At 46.2% G+C, this 24176-nt stretch overlaps 1 protein-coding gene across 1 annotated transcript in view; it reads left to right on the top strand.

The window, feature by feature from the left end:
- The window catches only part of usp43b (ubiquitin specific peptidase 43b), a 43843-nt gene that overhangs the window by 4842 nt on the left and 14825 nt on the right, over positions 1 to 24176 (top strand). The window contains 5 exon segments of the mRNA XM_034593284.1: positions 1312 to 1455; positions 13404 to 13507; positions 18276 to 18368; positions 21497 to 21632; positions 22416 to 22560. Coding sequence (XP_034449175.1) covers positions 1312 to 1455; positions 13404 to 13507; positions 18276 to 18368; positions 21497 to 21632; positions 22416 to 22560 — 622 coding nt within the window.

Below are 24176 nucleotides of genomic sequence, written 5' to 3'. Positions count from 1 at the left end.
TGACAGAACCTGTCAGTGTGATAATTGTTAGCCGTCGTGCCTGTCAATCAGTCATTGTGAAGGCAGCTGCTGGCCTCGGTGGGACAGAGCAGCGTTCTAGTGGTTAGCTGTCAAAAGTTCCAGCAGCTGAATCATTCCTTTGTCAATAAGCAGACAAATATATACGTATATAGCGTACATGTGCGGGTGCATGAATGTGTGGCACTGTTGAGGGTCCTGGTTGGGGGTTAGAACACAGGACCACTTTCACTGGGTTGTGCAGCATCAATAGACTGTATAAAAAGTTTGGGCTGAAAAAACATTTGCTTTGGTCCAAGATGCAATAAATATTTTATATCTAACCTTTTAACAGTTGAAATAGAAAGTTAAATTAACAGTTAAAAATATCTGACAGAAACTGGTATTTGAAAAAGGAATGAAAGAAATGTTAAATAGTCATGAACCAGGTAAACGATGAATCGCCAGTTGCTAGATGATGAAGAGGAAGTTGTGTTTTCTCGACTTTATCTAGTTGGATGGTTACAAACTGGCCAGTGGTCATTATGTCACAGGGAGCAATAATAATAAAAAACACACACAGGGCATTTTCCACAACCTCAATTATGTCACCGAGACAATTGCCACCTTCAGAAAGGCTGATGGTAATTACTGTTATTGCTTTGCTGTAACGACTGGCTGCACTTTAGGTTCGTGTGCGTCCACGGTTCACTTGGTTTGTATCAGTGCTTTTCTTATAAACAAGCCCGAATGTCTCAAGAACAAAAGATTCGCTCTGTTATCCAATTAGTTTGATTCAGAAACATTTGTTATTATATCATAAGGCAATTATAACTTTAGTTCTCGCAGCTTGTGAATTCATCGTCCAGGGAATTCATGTTTGAGGTTGTGAATATCTTTCTATCTCTCAGGGCAGTAACTCCACATTCTGGAGAATGTTCCGGACAACGGGGGTTCAAACTTTCTCCAGAGTTTTACTTTCACGTATAAACAACACAGCAGGAGATTCTCCACACAGATCCCAACAAACACAGACATCTCAGGAGTGAGGGTGGGGGGGTGGAGCAGCATGGAGGAGGCAGGACGTAGCGCAGACATCTCACAGACTCTGGATAAATGTCAGGAGATTATGCAGAGTTCAGTGCATGTCTGGAAGCGGCTAAAGATGAAGGTTTCATGTGACATGCGTTCCACATACATTGTTTGTGGAATTAGTAGGTGGCTGTGAGTCATAACTTCATAAAAGCCACTTAATCAATCACACAGTCCTGATCTCACTCTCCTCACGTCTGGTTCTCCTCTCTCTCTCTCTAGATAGTGTCCAAGTATGGATCTCAGTTTCGTGGAAACTCCCAACACGACGCCCTGGAGTTCCTCCTGTGGCTGCTGGACCGCGTCCACGAAGACGTCAACCTGGCCTCGCACAACAACAACAACATGACCAAAGCTCCCGGACAGGTGAGAACCAAGCGGAGACACCGAGAGTCGGCACGGTAACGATAACAGGAGGAAACATGTCTGCTTTAATATAAACGGTTCTCCCTGCAAACCGAAGTGATGCATATCTAATAAATTACCCATTGTGATCAAACACATTAATGCAGAATATATCACGATCCCCTGGGGTTTGATGTATAGTGAAGTCATTATTACTTCATGTGATTACACAGGATCTGAGGGATCATCACTATATGAACGTTAACTCGCACGTTAATTAATGTGCAGTCGAATTATTTTACGTTGAGTCTCAGATCTTTCATATAGAGTTTTCTACAGGGATTCTGTTCTCGACACTTTCTGATTTTGGTGTCTTCTTTCTTTCTTTCTTTTCTTTCTTTTGTTGTTTCTTTCGAAGGCCAAATGCTCATTCATAAAATCAGGATTGCATTCATTGTTAAATAGCCACCCATACGTCTCATATACAATATGCCGAGTACACACATGCACATGTTTTTTAGATGTTTTTCTTCCGGTGGTTCATATCTGTTTATTATCAAACTAACCTCACCAATAAGGTCGTCCAGAAGAGACGACGCTGCCTCGTCTTAGTTATCTGCTCAGAGCTTCACCTCCAGGCCTCCTGCCACAGAACCAGCGTTGCATCCTGCAGTGTGCAGCCTCACTGTGTCTAATGCCTTGCCTGTGGGCAAGGGGAAGCCCCAGTGTGGCGAGGCAGTGTTTGATTTCCTCTCGGCGCGGCTCCTCCTCGAGGTCGTCGCCTGCAGGCACGGTGCATGTACTTATACTCCTTGAATGGAACTTTGAACTGAGCCGTGAAAGCAAATATTTTCATGTATAATTTAAAAACATTTTTTAATCAGACATCCCTCTTTTCTCGTGGTTATGATAGCGTGATAACCAGCGGTATGAAATATTAGAGAAGTGCTGCACTTGCTGTCCGTGAGTGAAACTCGGTGCCGGTCGTTTCCTGAGGCGCCGACTGTAATGATTCATTCTGTAGTTTCATCATTGTGGAATCGGGAGATACCAAGATCAGGAAGTCTTTCTCTCCCAAGGCAATACATTATAATTTAATATACAGTATGATTTCTTTTCTATGAAATCGTGAAGAGCTACGTGCAACCTCCTCCTGCACATAAGACAATGTTTTCAGGCAATGCAATGTCAGCACATCATTACAGAGCCAGGGCCAGATTGAAGTATTTGACTAGTCTGTGGATGTAATGCTCCGTCTCTCAGGATTAAGTTTAGTGTTTGCTTCCATCTTCCTCTATATTCTTTATAGAAGGAGAGAGAGCTTGAATGAGGCAGTGAGACGAATCAAGAGAAATCTGTGTGTTCTCGACCACAGTTCCCCTTCATCTATGTTAGGGACTCTCTTTGCATCAATGGAAGTCGACAACTCGCTTGTTGCTACACACAATACTCTGATATCACATGCACCAAGCCCCCCCCTCCCTCCCTGTGAGCTGAACTACCCTTTAAGTCAGTGTGGGTGAACGTTGAGGGTGAGGCAGGGTGATGGGGGAGGCGTCTGGATTGTGTCTGTGAGTGCACACGGATCCACAGGGGACGTGACAGGAGAGCCGGGCTGGAGAGCTGCTGATAACGTCTGTTCCTGACGAGTCCTCAGCGCCACGGGGAGAATACCACCACACCTTGTGAACACCCGAGGAGCCGGGGAGGAGCGGAGGACACCGAGATTTGCAAAAACACTCCGTCCTGGATCCTGTGAGATGATGGTTTCAGTCATGGACAGAGGAAGTGATTTTTCCTGTTTTCCTTCACTGCCGTCCAACACATTTACAGTGTTTCCCCGCAGAATAATTAAATCTATGGCGGTTAACGGGGGGTTGCACGTGCACGAAGGTCACTCTAATGCGCAAGTGCACAGACTAAAAAGAATGAAAGAGAAGTTCTCACACGAGAGAAAGAGACGCCTGTAGGTTTTTTTACAACTTCTCCATGGTTTCGTCTGCGTATACGTAAGCTTTTCCGAAGACGTGCACAGAGATGAATGAGCGCGGACAGACGACTCCATCCGTTTCCATACAACTTGTCATATTGGCCCTGACGTACAGTCCCTTGTTAATATTCGTGCCATTTCACGGGACTGTTAAAAACCTGCAGGATGGTTGATTACGGATCATGTCGTGCTGTAATGGAGGACGCTGCATATGAATAAATATGCCCTGCGGCAAGAGAGAGAAGGAGGGCAACAAAGCAGAGCTGTGGCCGCTGTCCAGTGAGGAAAATATCTTGTGACAGTTGTCTCTTATGTTTGTCCAGGCCTGCTGCCAGTGTGGGCTCTGTGCAGACACCAAGGTTGTCATGGATTTCAGTTTTATCAGTGAGGAAACATGCAGTCAGATAGATACTGTGTTAGTTTCAGGAAAGGGAGGGAGGCAAATTCTCTCTCCTGGTGAATCACAGTGCTCTCCGCTCCGTCTCCCTCCTGCAGCTCGTGTGTTCTCTATCTCCGTAAGAATGTACGGTAAAGCTTTGGTATGCATGCTACTATCACCGCTCCACCAACAAAGAGGCTTTGTGAGGAGCGGGCCTCACCGAGGGGCACGACGAGGGCGGCTCAAAGTGTCTAAATCACATTCCTCTAGAACTTTTAAGAGCCGTTCAGCATCAGTTCTGCCCCGGGATTTTCCTTTTTCCTTTTCTTGTTTGCTTGTTTGTGGTTTTTACCTGAATCTGCTGTGGAGCTGGTGCTGGTGCTGGCTGGCGGAGTCATCCGGGGTCACAGCCAGGCTGGCGGGAGGCGTTTACCAGTCCGCGCACGTTACCGCTCGCAGCCAGCGAGTTTGCAAGCTCAAGTCATCTCTGCTCATTCGGGAGCCCGTGGGCCTTTTGCTAATTGTGTTGAAGCATGTGTTGTTAGTTACCACTTAACACAGGAGAGCCAGGGCACAGAGGCAGAGCCAGACACACACACACACACACACACACACAGACACACACACTGCGTCAATCCACTGTAGTCGCATCCACTGAGTGTCACACTGCAGTGTTGTTGGAACCTGTTATTTTTCTATTTGTAAAGGAGGGTGATATTTCACAATCCTACACACACACACACACACACACACACACACACACACACACACACACACACACACACACACAACACACACACACACACACACACATTTTCTAACATTTACCGTTTACTCTCTGTGGCTTTGACTCATGTGAAGCACATTCTCTCTCAGTTTGTTCAACGTTTATCGCTGTGGAAACAACACAAGTGTGAATCTCTCTCTCTCTCTCTCTCCCCCTCTCTCTCGCTCTCTCTCTCTCTCTCTCTCTCCCCCTCTCTCCTCTCTCTCTTGCTCTCTCTCTCTCTCGCTCTCTCGCTCTCTCTCTCTCTCTCTCTGCTCTCTCCTCTCTTTCTCTCTCTCTCTCTCTCTCTCTCTTCTCTCTCTCTCTCTCTCTCTCTCTCTCCTCTCTCTCTCTCTCTCTATCCCGGCTTTATGAATGTGGCTCTTTGTAAGTGGCAGGAAGAAAGAGACACTTGTGCAGCCTCAGAGGAGAAGAGGTGAGGCTGAGTTCTCTGTGACAGTGGGGGCAGTGACCAGTGTTGGGTCACTTTTAAAATGTGTTTCACTGCAGATTACAATATTACTACAATGATAATAATAATAGTAATAATGTGCATATATATATATATATATTTGTGATGTAACCTGTCCCTCTCGTTATTATTTAGAAAATAAAATATGTAACGTTTGCAAAAATGTAGTAGAGTAGAAAGTACAGATATTTGCTGATGTATGTTGTTGAGTAAAAGGGAAATGTATCTAAAAATAAATCTACACGTGCATGATAAAATTAAATACATGTACTTGTTACATCCTGGTCAGTTTGTCCTCAGTAGAATAGGGCAGACGTCCTGGGAGGTGTTTTAAAAGTCTGGTCAACCGTCAGTATTTGCTCCTGACTCGTCCTCCCTACCCTTCCTCTTCCTGGAGATTTGATTTGTCCTACGTGGGCGGTTGTGTCCTGAAATCAGACGCACATCCAGACAGAGACCCAGACATCGTACCAAGATCTCCAATTTGATTTCTTTTCACTCATTCCAGCCTGAGCCCGCCTGTAAGTGCACCTCTAACCCCACAGGCGAGCAGGGCTGTGTGTGGCCAGCGCTGCTTCCCACTCCTGTCAGGGCTGGAAAACACCAACGGTTCTGTTGTGATCTGTGTGTGTGTGTCTGTGTCTGTGTGTGTGTGTGTGTGTGTGTGTTTCCTCTCCGTTCTGCCCTCGGTTCTGTCGGCGCTGCCAAGCTGAAATGGCGTCCTGTGGCTCTGAGCCACCCAGCTGGAAAAGCAGCTTGAAGGAGGGAAGGGTCCGAACATGACCTCCCTGTGTCCGAGGTCCCCTCTCACCACCGACCCGCCTTTGGCCTCCCGACCCCAAACACAGGCTGGGATGAGAGATGCTTGTGTGTGGATGTAAAAACTGGAAAACAGGATCTAAAGCTGTTTTCAGAGATGCACAAAACTCGAACTAATTATCTACAGACTCTGGGAGCTCGACATATTCTCTCATTTGTCCCGTCACAGTTTCATAATGAAGCAAAATCTTTATTACGCCTTTTACCAGCTGCTCTGTTGCCGCTATAGAATTATATGACAAATTCGAATATATAAATCTCCCGCTGCGTTCTTCATACGTGAAAAGCAAACTCCAGATAAACCTTGAGTCCTTCTAAATATAGCCGGTATCTCTCTGTCATGGAGGTCTGATGTGAGGCCACCGCTCACTGTGGCGGCGACAGAACGAAGCTGAAACCGTCCGACCGCTCCAGACGACACAATACATCACCGCCGGTTTTAAAGAGCAGTAAGAGGACGTTTCTGTAAACTGCACTCGGGCTCTGCAGGGAGCCTGAGTGCAGAAAACATTTCCTTATTAAGTTGTAGAGGATTTTTAAATAAAAGGAAACAAGGTCACATTTGCTTTTGTGCGTGTGTGTGCGTGAGTGTGTGTGTTTGATGTTTCACTGAGCAGGTCTACGAGGGATTAATTACTCCAAACATTAGTCACCAGTTAAAAGTTGAATCATCAGTAAAACCTCTCCATCTTGTTTTGTGGGGGAAAAATAGTTAAATCAACAAAGAAATTCTTTTGTTTAATATGAAGAAATTCCCTCACACTTACATGCCCCCCCACCCCCCCTCCCGGCTGCGTGTGATTGGCAGACAGCGCCGATCCCAGCGATTTTAAGTGATTCAGATTTGCTGAGTGGACACTTTCCAGAGAGTGTGTCAATTCAATTGCCCGAAACCCGGCTGACTTGAGTGATTTAAAGATTTGTTGATAGAAATAATTTAAGCCCCGGAGCCGTGCCTGTCACGCCAAGTCCAGTTTTAATGTGTAATCCTGACTTCAATTGAATCTGCCTGTGAAGATGAATGGATTTATTTACGAGGCAATAATTATCAACCCGGCCTCACCGACAACGTGCAGCTTTTAAAGAAACGAGCTTCGATCAAAGCAGCAATAGCAGAATGTGTGTTATACCTTTTAACCCCTCGTTAATCCTGCTGTGTTTTTAATGCGTGCGTGGACATATTTGTTGCGACGGCCGTTCCTAAGTGGCAGGTAGCAGAGGCTCAGGCATTTCATCCTGATCTGTGTCACCACGCTCGTCGGCGGGAGGGTGATAATAAACCTCATCAGCCCGGGAGGCCGACCTGCCTTCATTAGAATTCATTTCCCCCTCAGCCGCTCCTGCTGCATTCGTACAGGAAGGATAAATCTCCTTTTAGAGTCAGATTCTCCAGCAGGGGTTTGTCTTTTAGTTTTCCAGGAGAACGCTGTTTAAACTGAGTCTGTGTTCTATTTCCTGCATCGTGCCCCTGCAGCATCAGGGAGCAATGATTGGCTCCACTGGACCGACTCAATGTCTTTGATATTTAATCCTCTGGCTCCATCGAAAACAAACAAGTGGGTAAATTACAGCCATCATGGCCTGGTTGTTCAAATTGAAAAGGTTTTAGTGTTTTGTCTTAGCTGCCATTGTGTCTTTATTGTCCCACGAAGTTAATCACTAAGAATACACAGTTGCACAGTTGCTTCTATCCAAATAGTTTCAGGGTATTGATCAGTTTTGTACGACCAAAGAATTTCAAGAATAAAGTCGCAATATTATGAGAATAAAGTTGTGATTAAATGAGAAAATAATTAAAGTTATGATAATAAGCAGCAAGTAGAGCATGTCCTCGAGTTCCACTCCATCTAGATCCAAAATCTTGATCTGCTACCAATCTTAAATTACAAAACCACTTTGAGTAGAACACAGATGTATTAACTATCTGATTATCAAGGTAGGAGTGGCACGGTGGTGCAGTGGCGAGCTAGGTTTCGAACCCGACGGCCGGCTGAGCCGTTCCGTGCCTGTGTGGGTTTTCTCCAGCTGCTCCGTCCTCCTCCCACTGTCCCAACTCGTGCAGGTTAGATTAATTGGAGACTCTTAATTGCCCCTATGGTGTGGATGTAAGCGTTATTGTCTTTGTGTGTCTGTGCATGTTGGCCCCACGACGCGCTGCCCACGGTTCATCAGGTGCTTTGGATCAGAGACTTCCTGCTGGAGCTCAGAGCAGGAAGCTGGGACGTCTCACGAGGCCTTCTGATTGGCCGGTTTGAAGGGAGGTGGAGCGGGTACCCAGAGTTGAGGCGGTGGCCAGGCGGGCCTCAGCGTGTCCATAGCAGTGCACCCCCCACCCAGAGCGATCGCCCATGGGGAGTAATGGGGCCGAAGGGTTCGGAGAGAAAAGCTGCGAGTGTCTTTATCACTGGGTCTATTTATAGAGCGGTCGCTGATACGCACGCGACAGGAGGCGGTTTGAACGAGACGGTCCATTATTTATCGATGCTCTTTATCACCGGCTGTGTGTTCTACTTTCAGTCACTCTCTTTTCCCTCTTGTTCTGTCTCCGTCTGTCCATATCGATACACACATGCAGCGTCTTTACACCTGCTCCACACCTCTCTCTCTCTCTCCTCCTCCGTCTCTCTCCCTCTCTCTCTCTCTCTCTCTCTCTCTGTCTCTCTCTCCTCCTGCGTCTCCCTCTCTCCTCCTCCTCCTCCTCCTCCTTCTCCCTCTCCCTCTCTCTCTCTCTCTCCGTCTCCCTGTTACGATCAACCCGGGCTTTAGTTTCTTGTTCTCGATCGCCCCACTATAGTGCTTTCTCCAGCAGAAGCACATGTCCATCCCTGTGTGTTTCCACGGCTTGTTTAAATTATTCACATCAGGGCCATTACTGGGAACACTCGCCGTCCCCCCCCGTCCCCCTTTACGATCCGCCTCCCCCCACCCCCTTGAAAACCCATCAGGATGAGACAGGTGTCTGTGAGGACGGGGATGGGGGGGGCACGTTTCCTGGACTCTTCGCCGTAGTGCGGGCGAGAGTGGCCGAGTTTCCTTTTTCCAGAGATGAATCACTCCCAGCAACATTTTTTTGGGGTGAATTATTGAACGCCGCCCCCCCGATGGGACGGAGTGCAGCGTTAATCTGAGCGATTTCAGGCTTTCATGCTGAAGCGCAGATGACCGGGAGTCAACAGTCTTGGATTTAACTGGGACTTGGTTGTGAGCGAGCCGCTCGTCCGTGTGTGTGTGTGTGTCTGCAGCCAAGTTACACTGAGCTTATCACAGTCACTGTTACACTCATGTTCGGTTTGATATTATCTGGAAATAACTAGTTCTTATTAGGAAGCTACAGCCTCACCGATGGATTATTAGTCCTTTAAATAACAGTTGGTATGAGCCTTAAATAGACACATCAGTACCTGTGTTTGCTGATATGCCATATTTGTTTTTTATTATATGTATAAATTTGGTGAAAGCCTTCCGTCTTCTTGGACTTGGACCAGTTCTTTTAGAAGCAATGCTTGCCTTGTCGGCCTTGTAGTCCAGGAATGTGATCTTGGGTCATCCTTGGGGAAGCTGTTGACCTTTACTGTGGTGGGGGTGTAAATTATTTTAGTCACATTATCTGTTTTTCTAAACCTCGCAAAAGAATTCATTGGGCTCTAGTATGAATTAGAAGGGCAGTCTCCTGATAAAACCACTTTAAAATTCACTGGATCCAGATTTTCATTTGGATCAGATTGCAGACACTCATAAGTATCAGTCCCCTCAACATGCCTGATTCTTCTCATCAAGAGTTAGGAAGAGAAAAAAGATCCTGGATCTGCTTTCTGATTTGGATCCACAACAAAATTTCGTGGAAATCCATCCAGGAGATATTTGCAGATTCTGCTTTTAACAGACAAACACTGACAAAACCCTAACTTCCTGGGCGTAGGTGGCAAACAGACATATAAACCCATATTCCCCAGATTGTCAGTATCTTTCACGATGGTACTCTCAGTAAAACACCCTGGTATCAGCTGGTGTTTCCCTGCTGTTTGAAGAAAACGACCCCTTTGAGGCAGATGTCTGGTTTTCCAGCAGCCGGGCTGCACCACACTCTGCTTATCGTGTTTCTCTTTCTCCATCGGCCTCCCGCTCTCCTCCTCCTCTCGGTCACAATCGCAGTCAGTTGCACTCTGGCCTCCTGCAGACAGCGCCGAGCCCAGCGGCCAGACTCCAGCCCGCCGCTCGGTAGCGTTCCATATCTCTGTCATTTATCTAAATCCCAGGAAAATCAATTACGGCACGCCAAGGTGCCAGGGCGAGGGATTTGAGTTTTTAATTTTCTCCATGCTCCTCAGACACTGGCACACGTCCCTCTCCTGGTACCGAGGCTTACGGATTAAGCAGAGGTAGACAGTTCTCTGGCTGGAATATGAGCAGTTGCACATTTTTTGTTTGAATATTTCTGCATGGCACCTTTGCAGTTGAGCAAGGCCTTGTTTTTAAGTTCCATCTCATCTTAAGATACGGCCAATAACTCCGGTCTTAAGTTGTATTATCGAGGAGATTCGCCTCTTTAACCTGCCAGTAGAGGAAATATGTGTCATACGGTACATTAGGAGAGTTACAGCCTGACGTGTTAAACCCTGATCTCTTACCAGTCTCCAGTTGTTTAGGGTCACGAGATTAAAGTGTCTACCAGGCCTGTAGGAACCAGACCTTCTCTCAGGCTGCTGTCACACATGTAGCATTACAAACCAACCAAGTAAACATATAAAACCATTTCCCATAATGTAAATCATTACATTTTAAGGTGATAACATGTTTTAAGGTTAGGTTTAGGTTAGGACAAGGGTTAGGTTTTAACTATGGTTGTGTGTGTGTGTTTGCGTGTTTGTGTATATTGCCTTCATCCATCAGACTTAATTAATGGTTGATCTATTTATTTTAACACAAACCTTTACTGTTATAAACTGTGTTTTCCTCTTGTCATATATGTGTTATATGTTGTTGGGATATATTTGAACGATGTCTTTACACAAATGAATTTCCTAGTGGATAAATAAAGTTGTTTGAATTTGTCGGCTGCAAATTGACGGAAACAAGAAGCAGAAACAAATCAGGTGTATTTCATGTATATTTCCAGGTATTGTTCAGTATATTCACTGTAGTTGAGTGTAGAAAGTGAAAAGTCACACCCTGTGTTAGCCTCAGTTGGTCCGACCTGCCTCTAAAAATATCGTCTCAGATTCCCCCCCCCCCCCACCCTGTTTCCTTCTTCGTTGTATTTTTATCAGCTGGTAGTTGGTTTATTTTCCTGACAACCAATTTCAAAGATAGCATCTGGATTGCGGAGCGGCACACGGCCCCTCTGGAGGCAGACCCCTGATCAGTCTCTAAACAACCTGTAAAACCAGCAGCAGTTACTCCGGGGGGGGGGGGGGATCACTATCTGTCCATGACGGTCAGATGAGTGAGGGCCTAATCAGAACCACATGTCAGTGGGGCCTGTGACCCCGTCCGCCACTTTCTCACTAAACGTCCACATCGCCGACGGCTCCTGTTCACACACGGCCGACGCCTCGCAGTCTGTTGACGTGGCAGAGCCGGACACGGCTTTCTGAGAAGTGATAAGACCGACTGGGCCTGCACCCGGTGGCCTGAACGCTGCTTTTGTTATCGCCACGTAAAAAAGATAGCGATGGAATCCGTTACCAAGTATGTGGAGGGGGGGGGGGGGGGCGTCTTTAATTCCTAACCTTACATTGCACGTTTCAAATGAAGCGGCCACAAGATAAGCCAGGGGGAAAAAACTCCCCCTTTGGCACATAAAAACCCTTTTAACAGGGAAAAAGAACGTAGAAACCTCAGAGAGAGCCACATGTGAGGGATCCCTCTCCCAGGACGGACAGAAGTGCAATGGATGTCAAGTGTAAAGGAGAACATCAAGATAAAGGTTTTAGCAGCATTGATTAGGGTAAACATTTTGAAGTATAACTGAAGGTCAGTGAATTGGTGGATTAATGTCATTAATGGTCAAGTGTCTGAGGAGAAATACTATGTATCGAGCAGTCCTGCTGCAATCATAGTCCATGGTCCTGACGTTACGTGGGAGAAATGGACAAACCCCCCCCCCCCTGACAGAGGAATGAGTGAGAGAGCTTTGTAATTGTGCGTGCCCGTTGGAGCGCAGAGCCGCAGGAAGGTCGGGTTTCGGTCTCGCGCTCGCCCTCTGCAAAGCTCACACGCTTTTCAGGAGAATAGGCTCAGGATTTGAAACGGTGGGTGAACTGTAAAGGACTCTCCTGATTTCCCAGACGCACAAACGCACAAACGCACGCCCTCCACTTCCCTCTCTCCCCCCCCCCTTCTGAAATTCTAAACCTCCTTTCAGCTACCGTTTTGTGAGCGGAGGTCATGGTCGACCTGCCAGCCTGGGAACCAGCGGCAGCCAGCGCAGGACCAGGAGCCGCGGATCCGTCGAATAGTAAACACAGAGTGTGTGTGTGTGTGTGTGTGTGTGTGTGTGTGTGGTGTGTGTGTGTGTGTGTTTGTGTGTGTGTGTGTGTGTGTGTGTGTGTGTGTGTGTGTGTGTGTGTGTGTGTGTGTGTCAACAGAGACGGCTTAGAAAGTGCGTTTCCGTTTACGCCTGGTGAGCCTGGTGTAAAAGCACAGCTGCGGTGATATGATGACTCAATGCACTCTCAAGTACCTGACGCCTACACGGGGGCCGATAGCGTGAGAGCAGAGGAATCCAAACAAGGTGCTCGTACGGAACATTACGACCTTTTCGAGCACGGCCACTTGATAAGTGAAAGAATAATAAAAGAAAAGTAGAACGTCCCTTCGCCAACTGTCCCCTGAGATCTAAACAAGCCGCACCACGTTTCACACTCAGAGACATCAGTCCTCTAAACATGCAGACACGTTCACCTCTTTTGATCTTACACTCAAACTGTGCTTTCGGCTTTTAAAGAGATTTCTTTTAATTTTTTACGACTTTTAAAACGTGAACTTGCCTTTTTTGTATTTCGCTGATATGTTGTGTTTGTGTTTTTTTACCGTGAGATTTCCCCTCAAGGTCTCGAAACTACACTGAAAACATTAGTGTACTATGTTTTTAATGATTATTATTACACTACAGTATAAAGGCTTTGAAGAAAACTTGTTTATTGTTCTGTCAAACTGGTGCAGAAGGGTGTTCTCTTAGTTCTGTGTCCCCCCCCCCCGGCTCTATCTTCCCCCTCTTCTTTTATCTTCATCCGAGGTCAGCGTCCTCTCTGAGGTAGCTGCGTGTATGAAAGAATAAAGACGAGGCTTTCCCAGGGGTTATGTTTAGGTCAGTGCTTTTTCGCCCAATTTACAACATCCCTTCATTGCCAAAGAAAAGCGAAAAATTGTGCTGACGCTGCACTTTACGGACGCCGGCCCGCTTTCTCAATCGACTGCTGCACTGTTATTATTTACAGTGTGAGCTGATTCTCACAGCGGCTCCTGTGTGATGGATCTCTGGTGAATGTGACAATATGACAACTCTGTGTTTTATGGGATGGCCTCCTCCTCTGTGCCGCAGGTCCCCGGGGGAACTGAGGAGGCGCCGTCTCCGGACCCGTCCCAGTCCCAGCAGCCGCGTGTCCAGCACAGCTTCGTCCAGGAACACTTCCAGGCCCAGTACAAGTGAGTGTCCTCTCCCAACACAGTTAAAGAACCTGTTCAAGTTTTTCACCATTTTCCCAGGGAAGAATATTAAAACATGCACATTTAAGGAGCTGATATCTTTTGCTACATCCTCACTAATATGTTTTTGGTGTCTGCTCTGGATTCGCCTGGTGTGTCCACGTTACTCCACAGTTTTAGAGAAAACTGGAAACGCTTCCGGGCCCCGTTTTAGTTTGAAAACTCCAGGGCTGCGTTTTACTCTGGAAGGGCAGAGGAGGTATGAGCTCTACTGAGTGACGTTCTATTATTAACATGTTACATGTCACTGTCATGTCGTCAGATCACCTGCATCCACCTCTCACCGCCCACCCACACTTCTTGCGGCTCCATCGGTTAGATTAGGGTGTAATTGGCCGATGCAGCCGCTGTAACGAGGATGTCAATATGTCTTTTACACAGAGGTCCTCGGAGACACACATGCCAGGTTGGAAGAATAGTAAATCTCTGTAATTACGGAGCAGGCGAAAGCAGGAAGGTCTGATGACGAACTGCCCCGGTGCCCCAACCCCCGAGCCTCTTAGGGGAAATAGAAATCCTTTCCTGCACAAGTACTTATTTACAGCTTAGCTCTTGTGCCGGGGTGAAATAATTGAGGCTGTTATAGCTGTGCCAGCGGTGAGGTGTTTCCACTGTTGCTGATGCTGAAGTGTTTCTCCACCAGACTGGCTACAGGCGCTTCTCACCAACACTGTGCTGTCAACTGTCCTCATGCAGCCGGACGTCCTCACCGCTCCCATCAATCAGTCATCCAGTCTCAAACATAATGTCCACATCTGTCAGCTGCGGCCTCCTGGGAGCTGAGCTTCATTCAGACGCTCGCAAACTCAACTGTGCACCGTGTCCGAGTGGAAAGAGCGAAATATTTCAGTTTTTTTGTGGGTTTTTCTTTGTCATTAGTGAGTCCTCCTCAAACACTTCTAGAATATATATTGTCACTTTTTGTACACGTTGTGTGCAGAGCTTGCAGGTGCAGAGTGAAGCTAGAAAACTCTGTGTTCATCCCACCTGGTTTATCTGCACTGAAGATTTTTATAGTTTTTCATAAAAGGTCATCACCAAAGTCTGATCTGCGTTTCCGTTAATAAAACTTTTCCAGAAGCCGTCCCTCCCTGCAGACCGAGGCGCTAATGTCTTGTTCGTCGCTCCCTTCCTCCGTCTGCTCATTCCTCAGAAGGTTGTCGGCTCTGTGTGGCTGCCGGTAATACATCTGTCAGGGCGCATCTCTTAATTGCCACCCTCGCTGTCGAACGTTTCAGATGTGAGACCTCGGGTGTGTCTTGACGGGAAGCGGCAGACTTTGCAGCCTGGCAGGAAGAATGTGTTCCTGTTAGAAAGCTGCGTTGGCCAGCGACTGTACGGACGGAACATATAAACATTCTAAGTTTAACTGTGTAAAAAACCTGCAGACAGAGATGACTCCCGAGGGCGTGAGAGGTTTCTAATGGAGACGGATGCTCTGTTATCATCGCTGGGATCGATCTTTTGAATTAATATCTCTCGACTCCCGTCTGAGTCCCAAGCTTCCACCACTGACTGGGTAACAACGTTCACAACGCGCTGTCGGATGCGATCCAGCATCCAGAGGTGACGGACTGGAGAATTATTCTTGTAATGGCCTCGGTTTGTCACCGTGGAGTCATCGCAGCCGCTACGCAGGCTCAGACGAGTTCAATCGCAAGCAGCACGAGTCACCGGATCTAAACTTGTGTTGTGTGTCATCACGTGACAGGATTTTTAATCAGATTAGGTTAGTTTGGGCTTTTATTCTGATACAGCTGCTAAATCAAAACTTTTAAGATGGTACCGGTGCCTTAATGGTGACAGAACTGATATTTTTTTATTAAGAGAACAGCTTTTTTTTATTGTTAAGGCAAATCGAAAGTTGAAAATTAACAGTTTAAACTTTACTTTACTTAAATGTACAAATATAAATAACTGCAGAACTCTGGACAAATGTACGTCACAAAATCAAGTCCCGGTGTCGGAATCCTTTCACCTGAAATACACGTAATACTTTAAATCGTTTAAGGGGTTTTGTTCTTGTGTTGACTCGAGTTTGTCGCTGTAAACGCAGCTCGTGCATTAGCTTCACCGCTAAGATCTAGATTCATCCCTCTTCTATAAATCTGTAGCTCTTGTCCCACACTGAAGAAATACGAGTTGCATTGGAGCTGTGATCTTTGTGCAGATGTGGGCGAGACAGTGGACACTGCACTGAACATGTCTGTCCGTCCAGCGTTGTTCACTCTAGAGAAGCCGAGTGACGGGCAGCCGAGCGTTTCACCGCACTGAACATGTCTGTCAGCGTTGTTCACTCTAGAGAGCCGAGTGACGGGCAGCAGCGTTTCAAATGTGCAGTTTTTCGGTGGCAGAGCGGCTCGTCTTACTGTGACGGCCCTTTCTCTAAAGGGACCCTCGCTTCTCACCACCTGACCTCTGTTGTGATCACATGTGCTGATTGGTTACGATTTGCAGGGCGGGATCGAGTTACCGCTGCTTTATACCAATAATGGCTCTGTTTATTGTGTGTATATTACATTTTCAATTAGTGAATTATGAGGCACACATTAAGGTTTATGCCTTTTCCATCTCAGAGCATTAACGTGGTGAATAAACCTCCTTTTCGTCCCCCGTCGGAGGACGTAGCTGCCGCCAGACTCACTGAGGACAATTAGCTGCCAATCTGTCTCATTTCCAATCGCAGATCTTTTAACAGCCTCCCTCAGGAAAGGGAATCAGTCGGATCAAGACACCGAGGTGATGTGTCACTCGGGGAAGTTTCCGCAGCGCGTCGCGGTGCAAAGCATCGAGCTCAGAGTCTCTTCGGCATCGCTGCGTCCCAGACGGGGGGGGGATACATGCCTCTCACTTTTGCACGCTTCCTCCATTAGAGCATCACCAGAATATCACCTCTTCCTCTGCTCCTTTTCTCTTTTTTAAGTGTTTTCCAGCCGCGCGGGGGAGCATCTATGTTTTAGTGGAGCCTGAGTGTGATTTGTATGCGCAGAGTGCAGCTCACCCTCACTGTTTCCTGGCGAGAATAAGACATCCGTAGGGCAACCACTCCGCTCTGCCAAGACCGAGATGCACTAAGAGCCAGTGTCAGCTGGGCTCGCTTGAATGGAGCTTTATTCTATGCCCCCCCACCCCCACCACCCCCCCCCCACCCCGGGTCTGTCAGGTGCCGTCCTACGAGGTAAAACATGTTTCTCTACAGTTCATCTATGACTTCATTTCCGATGGTTCGATGTCGCGAGAGCTCAACTCGCACTTTGCACGAGTCTGTCGCCGATTTATGTGACACGGTGCGTTCCAATACTGCGGAGGTGAAAGAAAACTGACAAAGTTATTTCCCATTTCACATGGTGGCTGATTTTATATCCGTCCTGCTGATAATAAAAGAAATGAGATGAAACAGTAAATCACAACCGTGGCTCTGTTCACCTGTAATAAAAGTGTGCCCCCCCCCCCCCGTTTGTCCATAAAAGTTTATCGCACATGTTTCTTCAATATCATTTTTCACTGGTAATTACTGAACTAAACTTTTCTCATTCAAACTGCTGAAACCTGCGTAAATCAACTGTCGCCTCAGGACGTGTGTTTGTAAAACATTGATTGACATGTTGATTGATTAATTATAAAATAAGTACAATTGCAGCAATAATTTAACCACTAAACAATTAAATGAAATATATGAAAATAGACATTAAAATAGTTTAATATTCTGCTCAGATTTATTATTTCATATTAGCTGATTCTCTGATAATTTTTGTGATTTAAAGACGACTGAGTGGGTGCATGGTTGAACTTTTTGGCATCGTTTTAACTTTTTTTTTGAATTTGTAAAGCGAGTCATCAATCCTTCCACGTAACCCCTGGCAACTGCTTACACAACTCCCCCTGTTTTGGAATTCACTGCGTTACAAGAACCTCAGGCTCTGTTTCCGTTCCTGTTTCCGTGGTTGATAATCAAGTAATTCCACTTGTTTAATGACATTTTGTTCTCTTTATATCCAGTGCATAGTCTCCACCCACTCATTCCCCTTATCCATGAAATCAAGGGGTTGATGGAGAACATTTCTTCCAGACTTGTTTGATTATCAAGTATTTACACAAAGTCTAATCCAGGAAAAGTATCGGACAAAAGATGTAATGTAGTTGCAGGACAGTTTATGTCAGACGTTAACTTTAATGGACTCTCTGACTCATTGATCAATTAGCTCAGTGGAATAAGTGATTCTCCTCCTTGGGGGGGGGAAGAGGGGGAGGAGGTGGAATCTGTCTGAATGGAAAATCCTCGTACGGGTTCCGTCATCTCCTCTCGTCAGGGATCTGTGTCCTGACGTCACTCGGAGAAAACTCCCGGCGTGTCTGAGCTCCCGGATCCTGTAATGACGGCCCATCAGCGCGAGCAGCAATCGGTGAGGCTGATGCAACGAGACGAAACCGCCGCTGCAGGTTCCCGTGTGTGTTCACCGCAGGGATCCACGTCTCCTGCTCACCGCCGTCGTTCTCACCTCTTGCATCACTCACCTTCTCCTTTCTTCACCGTCAGATCAGTGGCGTGTTCATCGCTCTCCTGTGTCGTTCATTTGTGTAACGAGATTAAACCGTCTCCTCTCTGCCGCCCGACGTGACTCAGGAGGACTTTGGGTTTAATTGGGGAGTCTGTGTTTGTCTGAAGACTGATGTGACTCTGCTCTGTCCCCCCCCCCCCCCCCCCCCGATCCTCGCTGACCTGCCCCCACTGTCTGAAACAGAGCAACACCTTCGACCCGTTCCTCTGCATCTCACTCCCCATTCCTCTACGCCAGACCAGGTGAGCACAGTGTAAATACATGAATGAATAAACAGTATTAACATATAATAGCTGTTTAGGATCCCTGACTATTCCAACACAGCTCACTTTGATAATAACCTCCACCAAGGCCCAGCGGTCTCCAAATGAAACCACATTTACATTCACTTGATCCAGATTTTGATTTGGATTCACACCGAATTGCACAAACTCATAAATATCAGTTCAAAATCCATGAATTATTCTCCGAGAAACCAACGAAAATATTGGAAAAACACCATCTCACATGTGTGAGACGACTTCCTGGGTCCCACTCTTTCATATCGTGCAGCGTATTGGGGCATTTCTCAACGTGAGTCCGACCTGTTCAGGGTATAAATAGTGTTGAGTCACTCAAACATCAGCTCCCATCAATCCAGATGTTTTAAACGAGGTTCCTGACCCAACCAAAGGGAATCTGACATTTTGGAGATAATCATTTTGCAGGGGAGAGGTTTGTCCTTGTCGAAAGGTAATTGTTAGATTCACATTTTGTTTTTTTGTACTGAATTAAACAAACAAGATGTAAATTTAGCGGCTTTCATGCACTGCAGACATTTTCCAGAGGAGCTGTACGCGAGAAGGCAAATATCTGTTGCTCTGGACATGTTCACAAATCCCACATTGGAACTTTTCCTCCCGGTCATGTCTGAAAACTGCTCTGATGAGCTTCAGCCCCTCGACTCTCCCTCACTGCCGAGGGAGTGTCTCAGGTTACATATTGAACAGACAGATAAGGTATCGACCTTTTCACCCTCAGCATAAAGCAAATAAACCTATTTACCCAGATGTGAAGCTGTTGCTTTAACGTGAGCATTGATGGGAAGAGTTGTCTCAGACTAAATTGAACCTTCTACTACACAGAGGTTTCGCTCTCAAGATTCTCCAGAGCTTCCCTCTCGCCAGATATCGACATCCTTTCAGTTTTCAGTCTTTAAAATAGTTCCCGCAAGTTCAGCCAACGTCCCGTCTAATTTGGGAAATGATTTTTTGACGGCGTTCCAAGTGAAGAGTAGTCAGTTCCCATCCTTTATTTCAGAGTGTGTGAGGAGATGGATGTTTTATTTCTCTGTGTGAAGAGATCAGCTCCACGTACTGTTTGTTAGCAAACCAACATTGGCTTTTGCCCGGTTATCCAAACACCTCCTGTCCCTTGGCAGTCACATGCACTTTGCATGTTGCATGGCTTTTGTTTACACTTCCCTGTTTATGCAACATGCAACGTTTTTTTGTGTGAGAATATTCTCTCTCAGTGACAGCAGCAATGAATCAAATTCATGAACGCAGCGACACGTTATCGGTCGAGAGCCTCACACAAGCACGTTAACAGAAAATGCAAAAGCCACAACACAAAAAGCAAAAGCCAGACAACGGAAACACACCACAAGTGAGTGACAACAGACACACACACAGCAGACTCACTCACTTGAGTGAGACGCCGTTTGTGTCAAATCGACGAGCATCTCATTTCAAGCCGTGACCGAGTTTCTGGGTTTTTCACCATCGACCACGTCTCACTTGACTCAACATCCGAGGACCTGACCTGGTTTTTCTGCTCGTTTCGTTTGTTACTCTCTTCTGTTGTGGTTGTGTTTCCATTGTGTGGCTTTTGCGTTCGTGTTTTATGTACAACATTGTTGTGTATTGTTTTTTTTTGATCATATGAAAACTGTAATCAACATAAAATGAGGATTCCTCCTTGAGCAGTGGCTGGATAAGTGCTACCAATTTACTGTTCCTCTTTCTTTTGAAGTCTCCAGCCCCCCCCCCCCCCCCCCCCCCCCCCCACCCACCCAGATCAGTGGAGCAGGACCAAACATGTTGGTTTGTAAACGGATAAAAAAACAAACGCACACAACAAGAACCAGTGGAATTATGCAGATATCTGCTGTGAATGCAGAATTCTGGGATCCCAGTTTGTTATAAAACTTCAAAGTGCTGCTGCTGGTTTATGGATGGTTTTACTGCTCAGGGCTAAAATACATTTCTGAGATGCTTGAAGAATATAAAGGTCCTTCTGATCCTTTGGAAACATTCAGCCGGTGGTGGGAGAACCGAAGCTAAAGCTAATAGCTCGGCCTGAAGGGAGGTGAATGGGTATGGAAGCATAGTTCAGGTACATATAGAAGATGTGGTTTGAAAGATGAGAACAATTAAACTAAAAACATGCATTAAAACACGAGTGCAAGATCTAGTTAAAGGCTGAAGTAAAGAGAAATGTTTTAAGTTTTCTTTTAAATACATTTATTCAACTAGCTTCTCGTTAAATTTGTTTTACAGTTTAGTTCTGACCTGTGATCTCGTACTGTTAAAACTTTTTAATCACTTTTCTCTGGAGTTTTCAAGTGGAATTCAGATATTTTTAAGACACGTGTTTGAATAGGAGCTTTACCCGTCGTCCTTGTCTGGAGAGCAGAGGTTATTCTAAGTTTGTGCAACCGACGTCTTTCTGGGAAACGGCTTATTGTGATTTTGTTATTTCATTTTTTATCTTTTAGAGGAAACGTAATGATATTTGATGAATTGAGTTAAGCGCTACGTTATCTAAATGATTCACGTGTCCTTGAGTTACCATTTTGCAGCTGTGACTTGGAAAATGTTTTATCCTCTCACCTAATTTGATGGGGTTTTTTTTATTATATTCAAGTGCACATAAATAACAGAACCACTCCTGCCACCACCCTCTCGTATCTCTGTGTAATTGCTCTTGGCCCCGGCGCGTACAGATACTCCACAGGTTCCTGATAGTGTTCGTCGGTGGGCCGTTATTCACCGAAGCCATTACGTCCCGGCAGCCTGCTCATGTCAGCGCTGACTCTGGAGAGGTCAGAGCCAAGCGCTCCCTGTTTTTAAAAATGCAATAGAGATTCCATTATTTTGCACACATAAAACTCCTAATGATCTATTATTAATGTTAAAATGCATTGAGTTATTCATGAAAAGTCTTCTTTTGTCCCGTCCTGGCCGTAGAGGAGGCTGCAGGACGCGGGATGGCACAGAAATCAAAATAGAGGCCGTTCTATTTCCCACCCTCCCCTGATTGTGTGTTCTCTTGTGTGTGTGTGTGTGTCTGTGTGGTGTGTGTGTGTGTGTGTGTGTGTGTGTGGCAGGCCGCTGTGTGTGACGCTGGTGTTCAGCACCAAAGGGCAGCGGTACCTCCGCACCGGGCTGTCTGTGCCTCTGTTCGGCTCGGTGGCCTGCCTGAGGAGGCTGGTGGCCGACGAGGGGAAGATTTCTCCGGACCAGGTAACGTAAAGCCGCAAGAGTAAAGACGCAGCGAGGAGCCGGATGTGTGTGGTCGTAGTCTGACCTGTGTTTGGTCTTTGAATCGACTCTCTTGGACTTGTTGGTTTCATGTTCAGGTTCTGTAACGCTCTCACTCAAAACCCTTTGCTGCACTACCCCATCGGAAGAAAAAGCCAGCAGATCACTGGTCAACGTGGAGCGGCAAAATCAAGAAGTTTTACAGCTCATGGGAAACATTATTGATGGAAACGATAAAAACGAAAGTCTTTCTTGAAGCTGGAGTTCAGGAGAAGGGTTTATTAGAGTGTGAGCGCAGGGATTTGAGTGAGACCTGAACGTTCAGTCACGATCTCTGAATAAAAGACCACACGTTCCAATAGAGATAGAAAAAAATGCTGTGATATATAAAAAGTTGCACACGATAATGGATTTTGTCCCCTAAACGTGTCGTGAAACATAAAATGTTTCATCATGACTCGGGAATTATTCTTTGGCGTTTTTATTAACAACAGCATAATTTAGCATAATCCTGCTAAAGAACACAGAAGAAAACATAACGTCCTTGGTGCTAAAAATACTGCAACTGTTGGTGTTTCATAAGATTCATAATAGTTCTATTATAAGGAAATCAACAATTAACGTGTCGCTCTCGCTCTCGCTCTCGCGCTCTCTCTCTCTCTCTCTCTCTCTCCTCTCTCTCTCCCCCCCCCCCCCCCCCCCCCCTCTCTCTCTCTCTCTCTCTCTCTCTCTCTCTCGCTCTCGCTCCCCCCCCCCCCCCTCCAGGTGATCCTGACAGAGGTTTACTCCACCGGGTTCCAACACTCCTTCTTCGACGAGGACGATCTAACGAGCATCGCTGAGAATGATGTCATCTACGCCTTCCAGGCTCCGCCCCTCTACATCAGAGGAGGCTCGGCTCGGATCTCAGGTACCTGACGACGTCAAGGCAGAAACAAACACTGACGCTATTTATAGAACACTCGTCTTTGAAAATAGTTTGACGGTGGCACCACATTAATATTTTCCTCCTCCTGTAATGCGGATGTGCTCACAGATCTGTAAACAAACCAGTGTTATTAGCGTAGTTTGCGTAATGAAACCCTCGGGGGGGGTGCACCTCGCTGCACGGGGGCCCTGGGTGGGGGGGGGGGCACATTAAAAATAATACAGCTTCCACGCAGAGCTCGGTGAATCACATCTCGGCTTCACGTGCACGTCTGTATTTCATGTCTGTGTCAGTGATGTAAAACTCACTGACACAAATGTTTCTCACTCGGTGCCGTCAGCAATAGGTTCTGCTCGGTTGTCCCCCCCCCCCCCCCCTCCGGGCTGCGAGTCCCAGCGCTGTGTTAACACCGCCGCTCCATTTGAAGAATGTGACTTTTAGTGCTTTAATTTATGTTGCTCATTTATGTTGGCCACACAAAGCCCGGCTGCCTCAGAGGAACCCCCCCCCCCCCCCGCCACAATCACCACCTCGTTCTCTCTACAACCGTCTGGTCTGGTTCGGACTGGCTCGGCCTGGCTCGGCCTCCTGGGGTTGATTATGGAGAGACTACATCACCACAGATTGTCCTGTCAGCCGTGTTTTTAAAGGAACTTTACCATTTGTAGGAAAAACTTTGTTACCATTATGTTTTCAGGGTTTTCCGTCCGTCCCGTTCTTGTGATATCTCAACAAACACCTCGAGGGATTTTATTTAAATTTGGTTCAAACATTCAGTTGGACTCGAGTTTGACCTGATTAGAATTCGGTGGTCAAAGGTCAAGGTCCCTGTGACCTCAAAACAAACTTTATCTTAAATAAAATCCTTTCAAATTTAGCACAAATGTTCATTGATGCTTTTCAGAGATGCACTGAACTCCTGATAAACTCCCGACATTCTCCAGAGGGGCTGTATGTGAAAGTGTCTAATTCCAGTTCCTCCTCCTGTAACGTTTTTAAAGGTCAACACGAGCGAGTTCTGCTACTTAATGTATAAAAATATCCCACCAGCTTCCCTTTAATTACCTACCTACATAAATTACAATTAAAATCCTTTATTTTTATTTCACTAAGTAAAAGACGAGTACATCCGCAGCACATAAATATTCTCGGGCCTCACCGTGATTAATGAACACTATAAAATCAAAATAGCATGTGTGTAAGAAAGAAATGTTGGTACTGTTCTGTACTCGGTCTGGCACCGTAAACTAAATCCTAATGCCTCTGCTGCCGTTGCTAAATTTAAACGGTCGCCTGACCCCTAATCAATTTTCTATACATTTTTTAAATGAAAGAAACGGTTTAATTCTTGCAGGTTAGATAGGAGACAGAATAATAATAAACTCCAGTCAGGGATCTCGTTAAAGCCCAGTCTGGTATCCGAAGCGTTTTGTGTGCCGTGAATTAAGGAGAAGTTATCAATGTGGATTATGCGAAGGAGCCGACACGTGCACAAAGTGTGCGGTGAGACCTGAGCGTGGCCCGGTTTAATGACGCTTCACTTCGAGGGTCCGTTCCCTCGGTAAACCGAACCCACTGATTGATTAGAATTCGGCTGG

This window comes from Hippoglossus hippoglossus, chromosome 8, assembly GCF_009819705.1.
Source record: "Hippoglossus hippoglossus isolate fHipHip1 chromosome 8, fHipHip1.pri, whole genome shotgun sequence".
Lineage (NCBI taxonomy): Eukaryota > Metazoa > Chordata > Actinopteri > Pleuronectiformes > Pleuronectidae > Hippoglossus > Hippoglossus hippoglossus.
The sequence above is the reverse complement of the archived record's forward strand: the minus strand, read 5'-3'. Positions and strand labels throughout refer to the sequence as shown.